Raw genomic sequence first — 21,042 nt, forward strand, 5'->3', positions numbered from 1 at the left:
GCCGGGTAACTTCCCCTACCTGCCATCAATGACTTGCAACTAACATGGTCAAACTCGCTGATTTGGTTGACACGCCATCGTTACGCGGTTTTGTAGAAGGATACTCATGATATTGATCACTGGATTGTTTGATCCAAACTCGAGTACTTACAGACCGCTGCAACATAGGTGGAACTGCTGAGAGCGGCGTAAAGCTAAACTCACTCACTCATTCGAATCATGTCATGATTGTGTTTCGGTGTTTTTAGTTTCACTCCTAGGCTAGAGGATTTCACCTAGGTAGTAAACGTATGAGACTTGGATCACTGTTTAAGCAGACCCGTCTGGCACCAGCTGGAATATTGCTCTGTACGCCGTTTGACCATTCATATGCCCCCTGTCCACGTGTTTTGTGTGTTTCTACTACGATTTGCTGACAACAAAAGAGGACATAGTCTCGAGTCATTTATCAGTCCTTAGGAGCTTGCTAGAACTGATTGAAACCTATGCCGCCTATCTGATGCATCAGACTGGGTTACGAATTCAGAGATGCTGAATACTCAGATAAGTTAGCGTCATTGTCAGCGTTTTACACTGTGCACAAATTACAACATTAAGACTACAGATTGTAAACAGGCAATTGACATTGGAGTATGAATCTCTTTGAAATTTCCTCGATACAAAATATGTAGTATTGCCGTAATTCCAAAAGATGAATAATTTTTAAAATACAGATCTTCCACATAGAACGTAAATCCCAAATGGAGCCCAGAATAATTCTGAATTTCACAGCTGCGGCAATATAGGCTTGTGAAATCGGAACGTTTATTTTGTAATTAGCTCCCCAAGAAGTGTGTTGTCCAGGTGCTGAAGCAAATATGTCCAAGAAAGCCCACGCAAGTCAAGAAAATGTGGCAAGTCTAGATTTCCTTAGCTTCATGTCAGAGACTAGTTGTTATTCTATTCCCCACGTGGCCTCTCGTGGACAATATCTGGTTAAGCTATTCGTTATAATACCATTCCCAGGTTGATGACACGACAATCAGGGGATTGGTGCCACCAAACCTGGAACCATAGTCCGACCGGGATTCGAACCTATTGCCATTGGTGGCCGAGAGGCTACTGTGATGGGAGATTTGCAAAGCCTTTAACAAATGGCCTCAAGGTCTGTTATTAGCTCTACAAATATGGCGAGCGGCTTAAGCGATTTGGCCAGTTGTGACCCTCAAGACAAGCAGTTAGAATTCACTGTTATATTACGACACACATTCCGCCAGTAACAAGACCATATGATCTTTCTCCATGTTCCTGGTGGTGAGAGGCGTAACTTGGTGTAACATATGTTCAGTATTATCTCGCTCAAGGTTTGTTTTCTCCCCTTGGGTAATGGCAGTGAGAAACCGATAATATTAACAACGCACCTAAACTGTTATCATTTAGTGAGGCCGCAAGATATTAGCGTGGTTCTGTGTGAGAACACAAATGGTTACTCGGGATAAGACCAACGCTCATGTTATTACTTACCTCACACGTCTGGTTATTGTTAGGAGTTTTATCAATACATTGTTATTGAAAAGCCTTAACATAGGACATGTAATTATCAGTTTATAAACACGTGTTCATCTGGGAAAGATTACAATATTATGAAATTAATCGCCACTCCTTGAGACTGCAGCTTATGTTATTTAAACAACAACAAAATAACAAAATGAACGTGTTATATTGCCTTGTAAACGTGTGTCAAGTTTCAAATAGTTGCATGTAGAGTAATGATGTCATTAATATTTCACCTTTACTAAGCTGAGATCCGGACTAGAACTGATAATACACAAACCCATGCTTGTCGTAAGGGGCGACTAACGGAATCGGGTGGTCAGACTCGCTGGCATGGTTGACACGTCATCGCGTCCCAGGTGCGTAGATCGATACCCATGCTGTTGGTTACTGGATTGTCTGGTCCAGATTCGACAATGTACCGCCGCCATATATCTGGTATATTGTTAAGTGCGCTGTGAACCTAAACACACTTACTTTATTAATTGGTAACGGCCTGATATTTTCATTACAGAGTCAGCTAACAGGCAGTGATAAAACTGATATTCTTCACAAGAATAGACGTTAAACCAACTTGCTCACATTCTTATGAAACATGTCATGCTTAATTAAAAGCTTGTGAGTATGAATATCGACCTAATGCTTCGTCAGATACAGACTTGTAATCGTTGAGTGTCCTTCGCGTCATGTAATCTTGTTACAATATGTCTTTGACAAGCCTTAGAAACTGTACAAGATTGCCGGGGGCGCCTCTTCGTTAGTCCCATCAAAGGAACCTGTATGTTCAAGGTAATAGCTACTTATGAGTAAATAACTCGCTCCGTCCCTGAATTCTGATCATGCATGAACGGCTTGTATGAAGTTTGCTTTGCAAAAACTGCCCAACCTTCAAAAGGCCAGGGACAGATAACGTTTATCTGAAAGTTCGTTGTAAACGTCACATGTCAAAATTATTATGCCTGCTTTGATTAATATAGATCGATATCTCGTGGTATGAAATGTCACCAATCTACACAGTGCACGTTTCAACAACTCAGGCGATGATTGAAAATAGTTCCTTCTGAAAATCAGTACATTTTATCTCAACTCCGACAAGATACTGAAATGGTGCGGAAGACTAACTAAAAATTACTACCTTGCATTACATGTACCTTTGTAGATTTTACCGAAAGTAGGACCTTTCTATCCGCGAAGCATACATAATTTCATCTCCTTTGCGCCAAAGAGTCTGTAAGCACAGGCAAATGGTTCAAAATTTGTGAAAGAAGGTTAAGAGTTACGTATATTTATCAGACAACAATTGTCAGTTGAAAGTCACCGGGTCATGTATTATACACAGGGTAATGCAGGTGTATTAAAACCGGTGATATGATTTGAGGCTTCTGTAAATGACACCAGGGTCAATCGGTCTGCAGCATTACATTGGTACAACCGCAGTTACCCTAATGAAGTGTCAAAGTCTCCGAGTTACTGACTGACATTGGAACATTAGGTTATTGCATACAAACTATATGGAGGTACAGGCCAATGATCTGGCTGTGGAGTTTGGATAGACGACTAATATAAGAGAACTATTTGAACTATCCTGAGAGCTGACTGTAATGGGAACTTTCTACATATGAGTTGTTTATGATTTTTCAAGACGAAAGTAAACATTGAAAAAGGGGAAAACGGATATAAAATTAATATATTGTTATTAGTTGCAAAATTGCTGATATACAAATAAGACTGCATTAATACTTGACAGCTTTAGTGCAAAATTAGACTGGGAAATATGATGTGATAATGAATAATCGATTTTGATTAATTTCTGGATTGCAGATTCCGTATGTCATCCACACGCCGGCAGTCAGCAGTAAATGAGAGCCCATCGCCCAGTGCAGTAGGGGACTTGCTCTGTCGACCGAGTAGCGAGATTATCGGCTGTGCCCGCAAGACTGTAGGCCAACCAACCAACAGCTCGATGTTCCAGCGTTCATGCTCGACTCGGAGGGAATCAACTCCTCGGAACTAGTGCCTCGCTCTCTGTCCGGCTTCGAGTGATAGCAATGAGCGGACAATGGAACTCTCTAACGGTACTACCTACGATGTGTCATCTATGTCAGGTAGGAATTCTGGCAGTAGCCATAACGGAAGAACGGAAAGCAGCTATACGACGGATTTATCAGTCAACCCTGAGTTGCCGGTCAGCGAGATTTCTCTTAGTACGGAGTTTTACAATGCGACAAAAGTTTTTCAAAGTTTGGATGCGTATGTTAACACAAGTGCCCCTCTGGAAACCAGTGCAGTGTCGGAGTTTCTTAACTTCACGGAATCTTATACGCAATGGAATACGACAACTGCCATAAGTGACGACTTCACGTTTGATTACTATAATTCAACAAATTTCACCGATCCATCAAACTCGACAGCAACCGGGCCGTTGTTTAGCACCCTAGAGGTTGTTGTCATCTCTATTGTGGTGTCAGTGTTGTGTGTTTTGACGGCGGGTGGTAACCTCCTTGTCATCATAGCTTTTAAGGTGGAAAAACAACTGCAAACTGTCAGTAATTATTTCCTTTTAAGTTTGGCTGTGGCAGACTTTACCATCGGTGTCGTCTCCATGCCTTTTTATACTGTCTATCTTGTGATGGGATACTGGCCTCTGGGTCCTGAGATGTGTGACATATGGTTGTCCCTTGACTACACCATGAGCAATGCGTCTGTAGCCAATCTCATCATCATCAGTTTTGACAGGTATCTTTCCGTGACAAGGCCTCTCACATATCGCGCCAACAGGACCTCCAGAAAGGCCTTGACAATGATATTTTGTGCTTGGGTTATATCAGCAATGATGTGGACCCCTTGGATATTTGCTTGGCCCTATATCGAGGGGCGGAGGACAGTTAAGTATAATGACTGTTATATTCAGTTTTTGAAAACAAATAAATACCTCACGATCATAACTGCAGCACTGGCATTTTATATACCTGTGTCCATCATGGTGATTCTTTATTATAGGATTTTTCTTGAAACCCAGAAACGACAGAAGGATCTTCCTAAGCTCCAGGCTGTTAAGAGATATTACGGCAGCAAAAAGTCCACCATATCCAGCGACGAGGAGGGTTATTCAAGCGTCAGTGAAAAACGAAGTCATTCCTCCCCAGAACTTCAAGATATCGAGGAGTATTCTCGGAGGTCTGAAAGAACTTCATGTAGGAGTAAATTGTTGTCGTGTCTCAAAATTGATAGAGACTCGGATTACATAGAGGAATCCAGTACAAGTGACCCTCCAGCTTCGCCGGGGAATTCTAACGTGGTGACAACATCAACCACCAGTGCTGGTCAAAGTATCCTACGGTCGAATTTTCCGCCACGCTTCCGACAAAATAGTGCTGGCAATAGCTTAGCTTTAAACCGGACCCCTAAAACAGACGGTGTGAGCTGCAGTGGGTCAATGATTCCCTTACTTCCGGTGGAGACACCTTCTCCGTTCCCTTCACCTGGTCCGCCGCCTCCTTACGACATCACTACATCATTTTCCCGCCAAAACAAAGCGCCGTCTGCCCCTCCTCCTCTATATGAAGACTGTACATCAGACAACAGAAAGGAGACAATGTACACTGTCCTGATAAAACTTCCACGGGACGATTCAACTGACTCTGAAAACAAACCTTCTATACGAATGATACCAGATAGCGATGCAGATAGTATTTGTGAGTTGACCCCTTCAGTTCCACGCCACATTGACAGTGATTCTAGTGACGGCAGCCAAGCGGACAACTCGGACGACCTTGACCGGGACAGGGGATTACCTCCCCTTCCACCACCAAAAGGAACCCCTGCCTTGGGAAGGCGGGCTCAAAGCAATGACCAGAATAGACATGCCATGCAGCAACGCATGGCAATGAAAGTAGCCAACAAAGTTCGGAAGCAGCGAGCACGACACAAAATGCATTCAAAGCGCCACGAACGGAGACAGGATCAAAAAGCGGCAAAAACGCTGACGGCCATTTTGTTGGCTTTCATCGTAACGTGGACACCCTATAACATCTTTGCCGTCACCATGGTTTTCTGCAATGGATGTATAGATGAGACTCTATATGCCATTGGTAAGATTGGTTTATTTTTTCCTCCAGGTATAAGATACTCTTTTTGGTTCTGTTTTCGATGGCTAAAAGGCCATTTCTGAACTGAAAGGTTTGCGAGAACAGCTTAAAGTGCAGTTATCATATATGGGTCGTTGTCTGTAGGTTTTTAGCACAAATGCAAAATGCAGTGCTATGCTGTATAATCATAAATAAATATATATGTTGTTAATTGTATGGAAGTGGGTAAATGCCACAGTCTGTAAATGAAGCTTACATGTACGTAGATGTCTTTTTGTAGATAAAAGTTTATTCTACGTAAATGAAAGTGGCATGTAGGTATATGCTAGTTTTGTTTATATTGTGACACTAATACGCTATCATAGGTATGCGGGCCATCTATTTTATGTAACAGGTCTATGTTTGGCAACACCATCCTATCAAAACAACAAGATGAACGCATTTCATTTTCCTATTAGGCACACACTGGATTATTCATTACCTCATTGTATGTATAGATAAGATATTATTGCAAAGTATTAAATGGTGTTTAAAGCATCCAGGGAACATACTATAACAATGAACTATAAAGACTTGTTTACTTATCATACTTGGTGATGAAATTTAATCAGCGCCTCCGCGCGAGAAACCGCTCGTGTCTTATTTGATATTTGCAGCTCATTGCTGAACACTTTGTACATACGTTACAAGTTGTCGATTAATATCTTTAACATCTGACCATATTAAATAATTGGAAAAACTGAGTAATCTGAAACTATATTTGTAGCACGTGTATGGTGTTCTACATATGATCAAAGCAAATTGGGATTTAAGGAGAAGCCCTACTTCAAACAAAGGCCTAAAGCGTCTCCTCCCCATATGGTTTGTGGCCATCATAAAGGGGATACGAAGTGTCATCACCATTGTTAGCAATGACTTTTCATGGATAAATGAAGCTTAGAACTTCCCATAAACTATTGCACGGTTGATTGAAGTAACTGTACTTTCTACGACTTTTATTCAGCCACTTGTAAATATTTTACGAGGTCATATAAGAGATCGTTTTACAACCTCTCTCGTCGTTTGAATTGTATGTAAATTATTCTCTCCTGTTCATTTTCCCAAAACAACAAAAACATTATTATGCAGATGCATTGTGATCTTCAATTATCCTCTGTTCTCAGATGTCTTATCTTAACATATGGAGAACTTCTAAAGTTTCGGTATTCCGGTTAATCTTCTGGTATTCTTTTTTGGTAGAATTATACTGAGGTCTAACATTTGAGTTAAGCCAGATGGATAAGGCACTGTCATAAATAACTGTGTTGTATTGCATCTAACACATAAACACAATGACAATAGATCTCCCGATTATCCATAGAAGGTGATACGGTCTTGTTTAAATCAGTGTCAAGGTGTAGCTCTTTCATTCTGCACTGCATACGTGTTCGGTGCCTAGTTATACCGTGTTCCAGGATGTAATGAAAGCTGCCAAATGAGCATTAATCTACATCTTGGTAACATGGCCTGTTTAGATACTCGTTAGAACCTTACCAATGTCAGGATCTGCAGTTGCCTTATCTTTGATGCGTATTTCAAATGAAATCTAAATCTATTACGCCAAACCGTTACGGCTGCAACGGAGAACAGATGATAACATAAAACGTGTGCTGGAATGTTAACATGCATATTCTGTTCCAGAATAATTATTTGCCTAACGTGCGCCTTATATGTAACTGTTTAACACTGAACGTAAAACGATACTGATTTGTAAGAAGCATTTATGCAGTAGCGGGACCAAAACCCTCACCCAAAGCATTCTGTTACCAGTAACCTCTTGACTCCAGATCGTTTCGTACTTTTTCATTGGCATAATGTCCTATGTTGATATCTTACGGTTGTTTCATGCCGCATTAACAAACATTCTTTGAACTTTCCGATCCTAACATCGTGACCGACAGTTACTAGAACCATATAAGTGACAATATTTGTATATGCTCCGTCGCTGTAATTCACAGATGTAAAACAAGTTCAGCCACGGTATCAGGTTTGTCAGCATATAAGTATGGAAACGATTAGCTCATTTTGTCCCTCTATCGTGCGAGTTTTCTGAGTTATTCCTCTAAGTACCATGCCATAAAGGTAGCTTTGAGTAAAGTTATTGAGACTACTTACACGAACATGTGTGCACTCCCACAAAACAAAATACACCTGGATTAACCTCAGAGAGTTCGTGTTTGTGGGTTCGATTCCTGATTCGTCCCGACTGCGTTTCTAGGTAGGTCAACAAGTGGGAAACTTTTTATATCTTCATTAGTTTCTCCGTCATCATGCTCTCAAATTGTGAATAACTGCAAAAGTGTTGAAAGGCTTGCAAGACCTGACCATATGTATATTGTAAAGTGTAACTTTAGCTACCTTCGCGGTTGTTTTTGGACTTTTGGGTAGATACATTTTATTTTTATATCAAGTGAGTGAGTTTAGTTTTACCCCGCTCTGTGCAACATTCCAGCTGTATGGCGGCAGTCTGTAAATAAACTGGATCAGGCAATCCAGTGATCAAGTGAACCAGTTGTAGCGAGTCTGACCACCCGATCCTGTTAGCCACCTCTTACGACAAGCAGAGACGCCGTTTTTGGCAAGCATGGGTTGCTGAAGGCCAATTCTACCTTCACGGGTGCATGTGGGAATCAGACCTTCCTACCTCGGATCGACATGGGTCTTTTATATCTAGGCAGCAAGTGCCATCATTTAGGCAGTCTTACTACAGACCTGTCGTTCAATTCTGTTAACATCAGTGCAGTAGGTTTTCCTTAACTACGTCGTGTTGCTTGTATGGCGTCTGTCCCTTGGAAGACTAAGTGCCTAGCCCGGGGCAAGGACTGACAAGATAATTCACGTGGTAGTGATAATTTGAAACTGAAGGTGGCGAGTAGGTAACACTTTGGGTTGGTCTGGTCTCATTTCAAAATACCATTTTGGTCATGTCTGTCCTTTGGCATTCGTGATCACATAATACTATTTTTATATCTGGAATTAAAATTTCTCTTAAATTTCGCGCACTTGTCTGAAACTATAAAGTCACTCTCCCTTTAATAGTTATTGGAGTCATCGTATCGTCATTACGTTACCAGTTATTGTTACATTAGCATGCATACGGTTCCACTGATAACAATGCTCATGCTGTTGATCACTCGATTATTTACAGGCTGCTGTCATATAGCTGGAATATTGCTGAGTGCGGGGTTAAACAACAAACAAACAAACCATCGATAACATTTATTGTTTGCGTCAGCGCACTGGAATAGATTGGCATTTACATCTATATTCTTCTTGTCAAGTGTGTAACATCTTTCTTTCATCTCTGGGAAACCATGTCTATGTCATCATGGGATAGTCATTTTGTCATCTTACAGTTGTATCTGAAACCATTTTGAGTAACTGGAGGTCATTCCATTAATGCAGTTTATGTAATAGTACATTCCACAATTTACCCAACTGGACAGAACACGTTACTTGATAGGGCTCATTTGTTTAATACCCATCTTCATAAAGGTATATTCGTATATTACAAAGTTGCATAAAACACATTATATGTTATTTACCAAATTAAACCAAATCCGTATGTAACATATCTGAATATAATGCATTCCCTTATCAACAACGGGAATACATCCCTAAATAGCACAAAACAAATTACCCGATAACCAGTTTACATGTTACATATATTTTCTATCACCTCCCTAAATAACCCACCAGCACAAAACAAATTACCCTAATACCAATCGACACATTACATATAAATTAGTTTATATCATGTACTTAATAACCAACCAACACAAAACAAATGGCCCAATTACCAATCTACACGTTACATATATTTTACGTCACATTCCTTAATAACCCCCCAACACAGAACAAATTACCCTATTACCAGTCTACATGTTACACATATTTTATACCAAGTCCCTAAATAACCCACCAACACAACACAAATTTTCCATGTTACCAAGCTACATTTATCACGTTCTTTATGACACGCCCTATATAACCCACCCAGTATCTTGTATCTGATATTAGGGACATCCTCTATACAAATCTCATAAGGCACATTCTGTTACAATTACAAAGATGAGTAAAGTGTACGTTTTCTATTCCTTTGCAATGATCAGTGATTTATTTCCCACCAGCTTGAAATAAATAATTGCTATTGCTTTCATTGATTCGACATGGGATTGTAATCATACGAACTTACTTCTGTCAAATAGGTAATCATTATAAAATGTCTTAATGATCTTGCAATAGTTGCAACTACATGATGTTTAAGTCAAATGGAGTATTCGCCAGGACAGGCTTAAAGTCAAATGTAACTTAACTGTATTGCCAGTTCACAAAAGCATTTTCGCAGACACAGCATGTGTAAAATATCAGCATGGTTAATCACACTGACAGGCGTCCACGTGATTAAAGTCCTCAAACACTAACTTCAAAAATGCACCACTTTAGTCTTATCAATATGGCTACCTACCAATATGGCAACCTATCACTATGGCTACCTAATAATAATGTGTACAAAACACCTTTCATCAAGACCTACACCAAACATAAGCAGTAATATGTAGAGCCATTCCAATCCTCCATCAAAAAGAAATAGTTTTTACTTAATCTTATCAAGTTGAACTCAGGCCATGATTGCCAGCCATGGTCATCACTGTGTGTTTTTTCAAGTGCAACGAGGACAACAAATAGTTACCTATGTTTATACAGTAAAATATGAAATCTGACTTTGTTTACTGATTGGTATAGAAGACTTCCTCTGTATAACTATCAATGAAAACAATTTAGCTTTGGCTTTAAAATTATATTTTTAAAAAAGTATGTTAGATAATAATCTATCCTCCTTTGCAATAATATACCAATGACTTTTCAGAATATGAATTTGAATGTAAAGTATTTCGGTATACCTAAAAGAGGAACTGGTAAATATTGTTGGCTCTAAGGGTCGTCAGCATTTTCAAAGGACGCAACAAATATCTATATGTCCTCTTTCATATTTTACTCTTGCAAGCAGTAGAAAAACGGGCAATGAAAAAAATATTTTTTCTGAGGTGATATTAAAATGTTAAGTATTTTTATTACAAACAAGTGTGAAAATACAGTTAGACATACAATACAACTTGCAAGCTGTTCAGCAACTGGAGTAAGTAAGTGAAACATAACAGATTCCATCTAGAACTCCTATCCCAAAACCGACTTTTGACGTATGTCTTCTTTCACAAACAAACGCACGCACACATATATAATGCACGCACGTATAATATATATACATTCTCCAGAGTCGGACATGAAATACCGATGCCAATATGTAACCGAACATAATATAAAAACAAACTGCGAAACATTTCAGAATACAATGCACAATGTGCCTGAGTGACATTGTTCCAGTGGACACTGAGGTTTCAGACTCTGATGAACGTGGCTCCTTCCTCATAGGAATACTGCCTTACGGTAATTTGTCATGAAGCATCTACCATGAGTCTATTTAGGTCGGGCAGGTTGAAAATAGCTTTAATCAATCTTATCGTATGGACTTTAATTAAACGTGCCGGCGTAGACACGAACTTCCTTAGAGGACAGAGTGACACGAGCAATAAGTAATGGACTAAATATCAGCAAGTTCGCGTCCCTTTGTTACTCATTTCAACAGATAGTTTATCATAAACATACACGTGAAGCATTGAATAGCTGTCACAGTGAATAAAACCTACAACACCCATGTGATAAAATATTAAATTAAGGTTTAGATTTTTGAAACGATGAAATAATTTATCAGAAATATTTGATATTTGATTCAGAGTTTCATCACTGAATATTCCTCATATGATCTGAATTAAGTTTAACATTGATTCCGTTCGTACGAGAATCAAGAAAACAGTTTATACACATAGAATATCTTTTCTTTCTTTTACTGATGTTTAGGTTTTATTAAAATCTTTTAATGTCGTGACATGTATTTTCATCTTACCTCACACATGAATGTCGCTTTCTGAGTGGCCAAGCGCTATTCTATCATTTTTCAATGTACCCCGCTTACAGGCGATGTATTATTTGCAAAGAACACCGCTGGAATTCCGAACGCTTCTGGTGCTTCATGGTAGTACTTTTTTGTCTCGAATACCATTGAATCACGCAAGAATCACGGAAATTACCGATGTTTTGCGATTGGAAATCGATGGAAGGGAGATAACTCTGAATCTGTTTACCTTGTGCCGTCTGCAAAATGGCGATTCGCCTCACAATCAACAGAAGTGCTTCAAACAGTTCAAAATTAAAACTCGGGTTTTCGGGAAGATAAATACGTTGTTCACTGGTCCCTCGGGGTCCATGGACTCATGTACCCTCGAAGTTTGTTTATGTTTATAAACAAACCTCGAGGGTACATGAGCCCTGGGACCCCTCGTGACCAGTGAACAACTTATGGTGTTCATATGTTAAACTCCCTTTAGAAAATGCGCAAGATCAACGATTGAAACAGGCACCATAGGCGACTTTTCGGCAACTTAACTATAAAATACAACAAATAAGAATATTATAGATTTAAAGTAATTGATTTTAATTATGCGGAAGTGAAATTTCGATTTAGCTGTCAGTCAAAACACTTGTCAACGATCCACTTGTACCTTCTCAGAAGAACTCTTTCATCCCTTGCAGGGGGATTAACGCTGTCTTTGCGGCAACCGACTACAGGAGGAAAATAGTTTCAGGAAACATTTGATTACGCCTATTTTGGGTATAATCCCCAAGCATGCCTGCTCCGCTTTTGATATGAAAGTCACGACTTAGACAGCAAGAGTAACAGTGGCAATCATACAGCTGCTGATGTCTATGGTGTTGATTGCATAATACTCAAGGGTGATACTTATTCTGATGTATCTCCCAGGTATGGTAGTCAAAGAGACCTGGTTTTGTGGATGGTCAATCCAAGTGTTTTGAAAAGGTAGCGGAAAGGATCAAACCTAAATTAGCGGGAAGGAAAGCAGTCCACTTGGGATGAGACTGTTTTATTCCAAGCGTTTTGAAGTTCGTAGGTTCAAATATTTCAAAGGTAAAATTGGATAGAGTCCTATGAACCCTGCCGAGAGGCAGACTAACAATTACCAAGACTCGATTTTTAACCTACCGCCGACAAACAGCTGGAATATTGCTGTGTCAGACAAAAAAACAAGCTTTCTTTCGTAACATCTGATACTTGTTGGGGTTCATACACCATGCACTGATATATGCGAATGTGATATCACTATTAATGTAGATACTCTACATTGTAACTCCTCGTTTGTGTTTAAACCGTTATGTCTATGCGCCGAAGGACCGGGTTTCATTCTCATCATTTGCGAACTATTTGAAATCCTTTTGATCTCACTGAGGAAACTAAAGTCTCTAAATATTACATAAAATTCTTGTTAAATGACACATGGAGTTGGTAACGAAAATTTTGAAATAAGTGCAAAGGTTGCGTTGTTTATTAAAATAAGTATGTAATGAATGTTTGTTGTCTTCCCCTCGGATATTGCTGTTTTAGCTTTAACAGCAGAGCATATATTATACCTTTCAGTTTTCGATTTACTATATCACTGGTTGTGCCATGCACACCCTTCAGCGATATTTGAGTAACACCTGCCAGTCTCTGTCTGGGGTCTGATTATGTCTTACCAGGTGACAGTGAGATCAATGATATCGATCCTATATGTAAATAATACATTTGTTGTGGTGATAGACTATAAGTAAGAGCATGGTGTCCTGGGTTATAGCTAAGCTCCTATACAGATATATCCTGTGCGCGTGAAGTGCCTCTTATGCTTAATTATTAGTGCAAATATTGGATTACCTATTTCCATTGCTGGACACGTCTCGGCACTTCGATCATTAAGCTTACATGCAGCTTGCATTTCGATTGCTGAGGCAAATGATTTGACGCAAACCTTTAGGCATAAATCTTCTCTTTTTTTTGACTGACTGGTATATATGATATGATATAGATGGTGAAATTAGTTTCTAATTCTTCAAATAATAGAATTGATGCATTGAACATGTACAACTATTTACACAGTGGAGTCACTCGAGTGCAGGTTTCATCATCAATGCTCCTTCAGTCTACTTTCAGCTGGGTAGCCCAGTATCTTTATGTGGCATATGGTTTATCATGTGTATGTACGTCAATCTGTTGTAGCCTTAACAACTGTATTACTTCAAGGCATGATAGGTTTGGGTAGCATAGTGTCTTTGGTGTCCCTTTGTATATTAAGTAAAGGCATATTTGTGTTTGGCCTCAACAAATGTGTTGCTTCAGGACTTTTGGCTGTGGGGGAGCCTTATCTCTTGAGGCGGCATAGGACTGTCCATTTGTATATTAAGGTAAAAGCATGTTTTGTATGGTCACAACAATTGTGTTACTGCTGTACATTTTGGCTGTGAGGGAACCTTACCTCTTACGTACCTCTAGGATTGTCTATCTGTATACTAACATAAAGGTATCTTTTGTTTTGCCTCAACAATTGTATTGCTCTGTTCATTTTGGTTTAGGAAGCCTAACTTCTTTAGGTGGCAAAAGATTGTCAATTTGTAAAACATACAGGCATTTCGGATTGGGTTACATAGTTCCTTTGAATAGGGTTACCATTTGGGCATCTTATGATTATTTTTGGTAAGACTGCCTAGTTTCTGTTTATTGTGCCTGGTTCATAAATGCTTCTTACCGATTCACTCGACTGTTCACGCGTCAGTGTCATGGACAGATACCCAGCATCAGAGCAACATCTGGAGCTCGGTATCTGCAATACTAACACCGTGGTCAGTTTATCTAGCAAGTTTAATTACGGCGTTAGTTATCTACAACGAAACGTCTCACTTTTTGCACTAAAGACATTGACTATCCATACACTATCCGTGTATTTTTCAACAAGTATGATAATTTGCAAAATGGAATATGTAAAACCATTCTCTGCATGGATTTCGTCTTACCGTTTCAAGGCAATAGCATTAGACTTAACACCGTTTATGCCATGAATGTATTAAGATGGAAGTAATCTAAGACTAAAAGACGAATGAATCAGTTACACGGGTAAAGTGTTGACGGGACTACGCGATTAGAACACCCAATCATAGATGACCGTCTTGCACTGAAGAGGCATTTTTAACATCATATGAAAGCCCATTGTCTTCCTGTATCTCATCAATGACAGGTACTGAAATTGCATAAAATGAATCAATACGTAACGTGTACTATGTGAAAGATGTTTACTGAAATAACATAATATCGATTAACGGGGTACATAAATTTCATGTGACGTGTCGGGGAAACCAAACAAATGAGAAAAACTTCATCTATGAGCAGCTCAAGGAATATTACGTTTTGGGACGGGACATAATTAGGAAATGTTCCGATTTTATGCTATTCATGGATATATTTTACAGCCAAAAACATGATGAATTCAGTATCTCCGGGCATGAATACATGTAATTAATACATGCCACTGTGGTGTGTGAGACGGAGTTAGTGGGGAAGGGTGGGGTTGGTCTGATGAAGATGGTGCGGCTCAAAGTGGGTAAAGATACATTCAAGAAGATACATACAGAGAACCGTATTAAGATAAACATTTATTGGAACGAATTGCATGACTATGCGTTTTGCATTAAAAGATTAACACCTACATATATCATCAGACATATATGTTTTGAAACTTACATTCTGAAATCTAAATGTATGAAATGGCCAGTAGCGTTGGAGGCATTTATACACTTACAATGTAGTTTCATTCCTTTAGCTGGCGCTGAAATACATTTTGGGCGGCATTCTGGGTAGCTTTCTCGAAGTTGTAAATATGGTCATCGGTGCCACATGAATACTGATCTCAACGGCTTTCTGCTTCAATAGTTTCTGTTTCGTTACCTCCAGTGTGTCAGGGTGACGTTCATGGACTAATGGTAACATGTGTCTTTGATGGCGGCAGGATGATATACACTTGTTCGTAGAGTTCTGGGCCAATAACAAACGCACCGTTACTGAATTAGTTATCGGACATGAATAGATGTTTCATGCTGTCGATAGTTGATGAGCGTCTTATCATCTTGGTGAAGGTGATAATGATCATCAGCAGAGGCTTGAGTGTATGGTGGTGGGGCATTACGCTCTGCATCAGATAAGGTTGCTGGAAGCACTGGGCAGCTATATGGAACGGACTGACCAGTACTCTTTACCAGATTTGTGCATCTCGGAGCATATCATCGTCTTCATTGTCTCGTAAACTTAAAATTATTTGCTTCAACTTTCTTTGTCATTCGTACTTGAAATGTTTATGAAACTTAATCTCACTCCGAAATTATTGCTGTGCAATTATTGAATGGCGATGTCTTTGATAACAATGAAGGTTGTGTAGAAACCGATAAGTCATGATTAAATTGTTGATTGTGGTTGAAATGCCTTTTACACATCACCGCCAGTGTACGTTCGTTTTCCCAGTGTCCTTGATTTTTAATCTTTTGCCATTATGATGGAGGTTCTGCAAATGTTCAGCTATCATCAAACGTGATATATTATTCTTTACAATGATTGCGTGGCCAGTACAATGGTTTATGAACTCGACATCACTGACTCCATCAAAGATAGTTTCCATGCAACAAGGTGACTCGTGAAGGTCCGGGATAGCATAGGCCCCCGGCAACTCACGCTTGCCATAAAAAGCGACTTTGGTTCTCGCAAGAGGCGACTAACAGGATCGGGTGGTCAGGCTCGCTGGCATGGTTGGCACACTTCATCGGTTCCCAATTGCGCAGATCGATGCTCATGCAGTTGATCCCTGAATTTTCTGGTCCATACTCGATTATTTTAGCTGGCATATTACTGAGAGCGGCGTATAACTAAACGCACCCACTCATCTTAAAGGTATTTACCTATCATCCATCTTATAGAGCCCTGTTCACTCTAGAAGCATCTTCATAATACATCTCCACTTAAATCTGAGAAACTATGACAAAGGGCAATGGGATGTACCCCTTATAAATGACCTAGGCTGAGGGTACAATCACGTCAAATCATTTCGGAAAATAGAATAGAATTAATCCAATATCTACATGTAGTTCATAGTCTACATTTGGAGGAACAGCATGTGTTGAAATTACATTGTCTACGAGTATTTTGTGTCCGAGACTGCCAGATGTCCTGTATGTAAGATTTTTAGGAAACAGCTATGGTTTAAACATACCTTGATAAGTAAACAAACCACACGTGCTTATATTAATACTCCTCCTTACTTTAACAGCGGCTGATTTTACACAGGCCTGTGCTCAACAGAATGGGGGGAAGTGCACCGATAAAGGGCATGAAGTAGAGTCACTGTAGACACTGGTGTCTGTGAAATGTAATGGTACAATTTTCCAGTTTCCAAAACATTGCTTTCGACACTGAAGTCGTGAACAAACAGAACCATACCCACTTTAGTAGAAGGAGTACTGAAGGAAAGCCTGCCATGTTTTGATCACGCCCATATATTTCAAATTACATCGTTCTGGTATTATCATGGCAAAACCTGGAACCACATTTTAAGCGATGAGCTGTCAATGCGTTCAAATACACATTCTCGAGCAATAATTATTCAGTTTGTTTCAAGGCAGGGTAAAAGGTGTCTACATAATTACAAGCGTTTGTATTGACAGTCTGTTCCTGACGATCCTAAAGCAGTTGGTCACTCAACAAGCATTTCGAATACTTTCATTGATTTTGATTTTCCACTTTGAAGCGAAATGCTTAAATATTTAGGAATTATAATTTTTGCAGCAGGATACGAGCTGAATCCATCGTCTTGGTGTATTTCACGAATTTCATGCCGATGCCATTAGAATCAGATGAATACGTCAATAGAATGGCCGTTTTCTGTATAGCGATACTAAGAGTGACTGCAAACTATTTACAATATCATTTCATTCAATCACAGTTCCCTTGTACTCAAACAGCGAAACATCATAAACTCTCATGACTTTCTCTCAAAAATTCATCTTGTCATTAGGAATGCTTTATGAAACATAACGTCAATATCAAGACAATGAGTACATTTTTATTGTGTACTTTCATTGATAATACCAGCACGAAACAGGTTCAATAAGGACTCCAAAGGCAACGGCAGCACGCCAAATATATCACATGGCGACAAGTAGAGATGTTGTGAGAACATTGCTCGCCAACAACTCCTGCAACAGGACACTGCTGCATGCTATTGATTGAGCTGTACTTGGTATATTGAACTCTCACAACGTGCAAAATGATTTTATAGTGCAAATGATAGTCATAAATAGTCTATAGAGTGCACTAGAGCACGACTGTTGTCCATTGCATCTTGAAATCTAATTGCCAGTTAAAAGAACAATATGGCTGTTTAAGACGCAGTTGCGGTTTCAGATGGTAGATGAAACACGTTCCTGTAAGGATTGTATTTGTCTGAAGATGGGCTTGTGGATAAAACATGCTGTTTTGCGTGTTCTTTGCGGCAATTCGATGTTGTGTATTGACTGAAGGCGGTAGTTACGTATGGCCTTAAGCAGAAATTTGAATTTGGGGATATTGCCAGGGTCTCCGAAAATGATAAGTCGATGAAACACTAAATAGGAGTGTATAGCGTCCTGTATTTATTCTAGGTATTTCTTTGAAAAATGACATCATTTTGAAACCATTGGAAGTAAAAAGATTGGCTGAGCGATGAATTAATCAGCTTGAAAGCCATGGATGTTAGAATATCATTACCGGCCAACGTAAATTGAATGATCGTGGTTAGAATTGATCAAGAAGCAATGTTGGTTGATAGAAAGTGACGAACGGGATCGTATGGTCAGGATCACGAAGTGGCTGATGCTTGCCATCGAACAGGGTAGGTCGAATGTTCATGGAGCCAATCACAGGACTGTCTCATTCAGACTCGACTATTTACAGGCCTCCGTCGGATAACTTGATTATTGCCCAGTGTTGTGTTAATCAACAAAGAAACAAGCGATCTACAGGCACTGTAGCTGTTTCACGCTTAATTTATACCTATATTACGCATCTATGGAAAGAATACTTTCATTACACTAGGCTTTTAGACGATGTGTAAAATAGGCATGGAAAGGTCAAAATATGCATACTGCCATTAGGATCATGTAAGCTTATATGAAATCTGAAGTAATGAATGCTTTCTTTGACCTTTACTGGCGGTGAATCAGGGCCATTGGCGAGGTTCTGGCAAACCTGCAGGGAATATCTTGGAGTCAAACCTACAATTCTGTCCAGGGGATCCTAACAGATCCATGGTTTAGGCGCATGTATTTATGGTCAATATCCAGGGAGGTATTTTACATATACTGGACAGCAAAAGAAATGCAGGTTTCGAAAAAATGAAATGTAAAAAGTAAGCGTTTATGTCTATATCTTATATTTTAAGACTTTGCTGGTAACAGCATATAAAATATGTTTAGAAAAAGTCACATGATAGCGTAAACATGTAGTCGCATCAATGTCGATACTTGCATCCTTGATTACTGAGGCAGTATGTAACATTAACCTGATGAGATACTTGTTAAATATTGAACTTGACAAATACTGGGTTTCCCTTGTGTACCTCAGCCGATATAGACGCTAATGACCCCACCAACTATTGAAGCGCCCTCAACTATCGCCTCCTGTTCTGGATGTTTGTACGCAATCCCAAACCCAATGACCGTGTAATTACCTTCTGCAGTCGATAACAGAAACTCGAAACCAATTGAGACATCAACCGGTTTACATTGGCCGCCTTGAGGTTCTCATGTTGATTCCCGCGGAACCTGCCAACATAACCGTGTATCCGTTATCAGTAGTATAGACTTTATTATGCGATATATATTATATTGTATTATGCTGAACCTTTTGTATTGGTAAATACGATGACAACATGGTGAGATACTTAATTAAATATCAACGGTTAAGGTTTTAGGGGACATGTGTCGTGGCATTATCATCAAAATAAGCAATTCGAGAATGATTATATTTGTATTATACCATTACGTAGGTATGAGTTAATTCGATGCTTATATAGAAAAGGAATACATACGCGTTTGTACAGAGCATTTTTGTATCAGTAAATCGTATAGTGTAAAGTAATAGTAAACGCAGGTGGCATACGTTTTCCAGCGCTTCGTTGGCTTTTAAGTAACTTTTCTGGGATTTACGTCTCACCAAATTACAGATTTTGTCTTTTTGAATGTTTCGCTTCAGGTTTGGAAACGTGTTGTGATTTTATAAATTGTGATGATGATTATTGGTTCTATTTTCTATCATTCCACAGGTTACTGGTTGTGTTATATAAACAGCACCATCAACCCACTGTGTTACGCTCTGTGTAACGTCAACTTCCGCCGAGCGTTTTGGAAGATCCTTACATGCCGGTGTGTTCCAAAGCGAGGTTCCATTCATCAAATGATGATCGCACCCATCCACGCCACGAAGTTCATTCCAAGATGAAAGAATACAAGAAGTCACTCTGGTTTTATAACGTCTTGCCATTGGCCCACTTTAGTTGTTGCCATGGTGCACATTGAAGGTCACATGACCAAAGTCTTCCCACCGAGATGTCAAGGATACAGTCAGGAATGTTCAAGGTCACATGACATGTCCGTGAAGAAAGGGCGATCACTCTCACATTTTGGCGGCGTTTGACCCTTCTTCATATGAGTAAGATGTTCAGTTGAGTAATATACCGGAGACGTCCACTGTCGATGACACCTTTGGAGAAGCGAGGCAGTTAGTTTTTGTAGTTACGGTGTGAAAACACAAATTTAAAGCAATCAGTTTTATATAACTACTTTGTAAGACACCGGCAGATTGTTATTGTCTGGTGCTAGACCTGTTGGAATATGTGGTGTGTGCGACTGCACTGTATGAGCTTATTGTGTGACTGGTGTGAACATGAGTATACATATCGACCTGCAATGTAGTCATCACAATCACAGTTAGTGCAAATATGATCAATGATTTTATGCCATGTTTTCAATTTCAAAACATTTTGCAATAAATAACAATAGTTTTTTTTCACAAAAGTGCTAACAAAGTCACATTTGTAATGGCTTACACTGAAGTTTGCCATCTTTGTATATACAGAGCTCAGCAGAACACAGTAGTGCTTTTCTACAGTTTTGTATCTGTACCGATATCTTGTGTTTCCTGCAATGCAATACATGTACAGGTTTATGAGCCAGTTTATGTTGTGTTTGAAAACTAGAAAATATGTTATACAAAATATCACGTTTATAGTTTGTCTCCAGAACCTTGACACGAATCTGTCATACTTCATTGCCTGGATATCTGATTATGCGCTACACATTGGATGAGTAAGTATGAGTAAAAGTTAAAAATCAAGATTCCGTTTTGTATTATTTCCCTACA

At 39.3% G+C, this 21,042-nt stretch overlaps 1 protein-coding gene across 1 annotated transcript; it reads left to right on the forward strand.

Annotated features, from left to right (window-relative positions):
• Positions 1 to 3,592: 3,592 nt before the first annotated feature.
• Positions 3,593 to 20,154, forward strand: LOC137294818 (muscarinic acetylcholine receptor M1-like). Its single transcript, XM_067825937.1, has 2 exons — positions 3,593 to 5,624; positions 19,946 to 20,154. The coding sequence occupies exons 1-2, from the start codon at positions 3,593 to 3,595 to the stop codon at positions 20,119 to 20,121; spliced, it is 2,208 nt and encodes a 735-aa protein (XP_067682038.1). The 3' UTR covers positions 20,122 to 20,154.
• Positions 20,155 to 21,042: the final 888 nt, after the last annotated feature.

This window comes from Haliotis asinina, chromosome 8 (assembly GCF_037392515.1).
Source record: "Haliotis asinina isolate JCU_RB_2024 chromosome 8, JCU_Hal_asi_v2, whole genome shotgun sequence".
NCBI lineage: Eukaryota > Metazoa > Mollusca > Gastropoda > Lepetellida > Haliotidae > Haliotis > Haliotis asinina.

Bases quoted from the DNA above. Each gene is read 5' to 3' on its own strand.
- LOC137294818 (XM_067825937.1), top strand. From the start codon at position 3,593: ATGGAACTCTCTAACGGTACTACCTACGATGTGTCATCTATGTCAGGT. The intron at 5,625-19,945 runs GTAAGATTGGTT...ATCATTCCACAG, and splicing joins TGAGACTCTATATGCCATTG to GTTACTGGTTGTGTTATATA.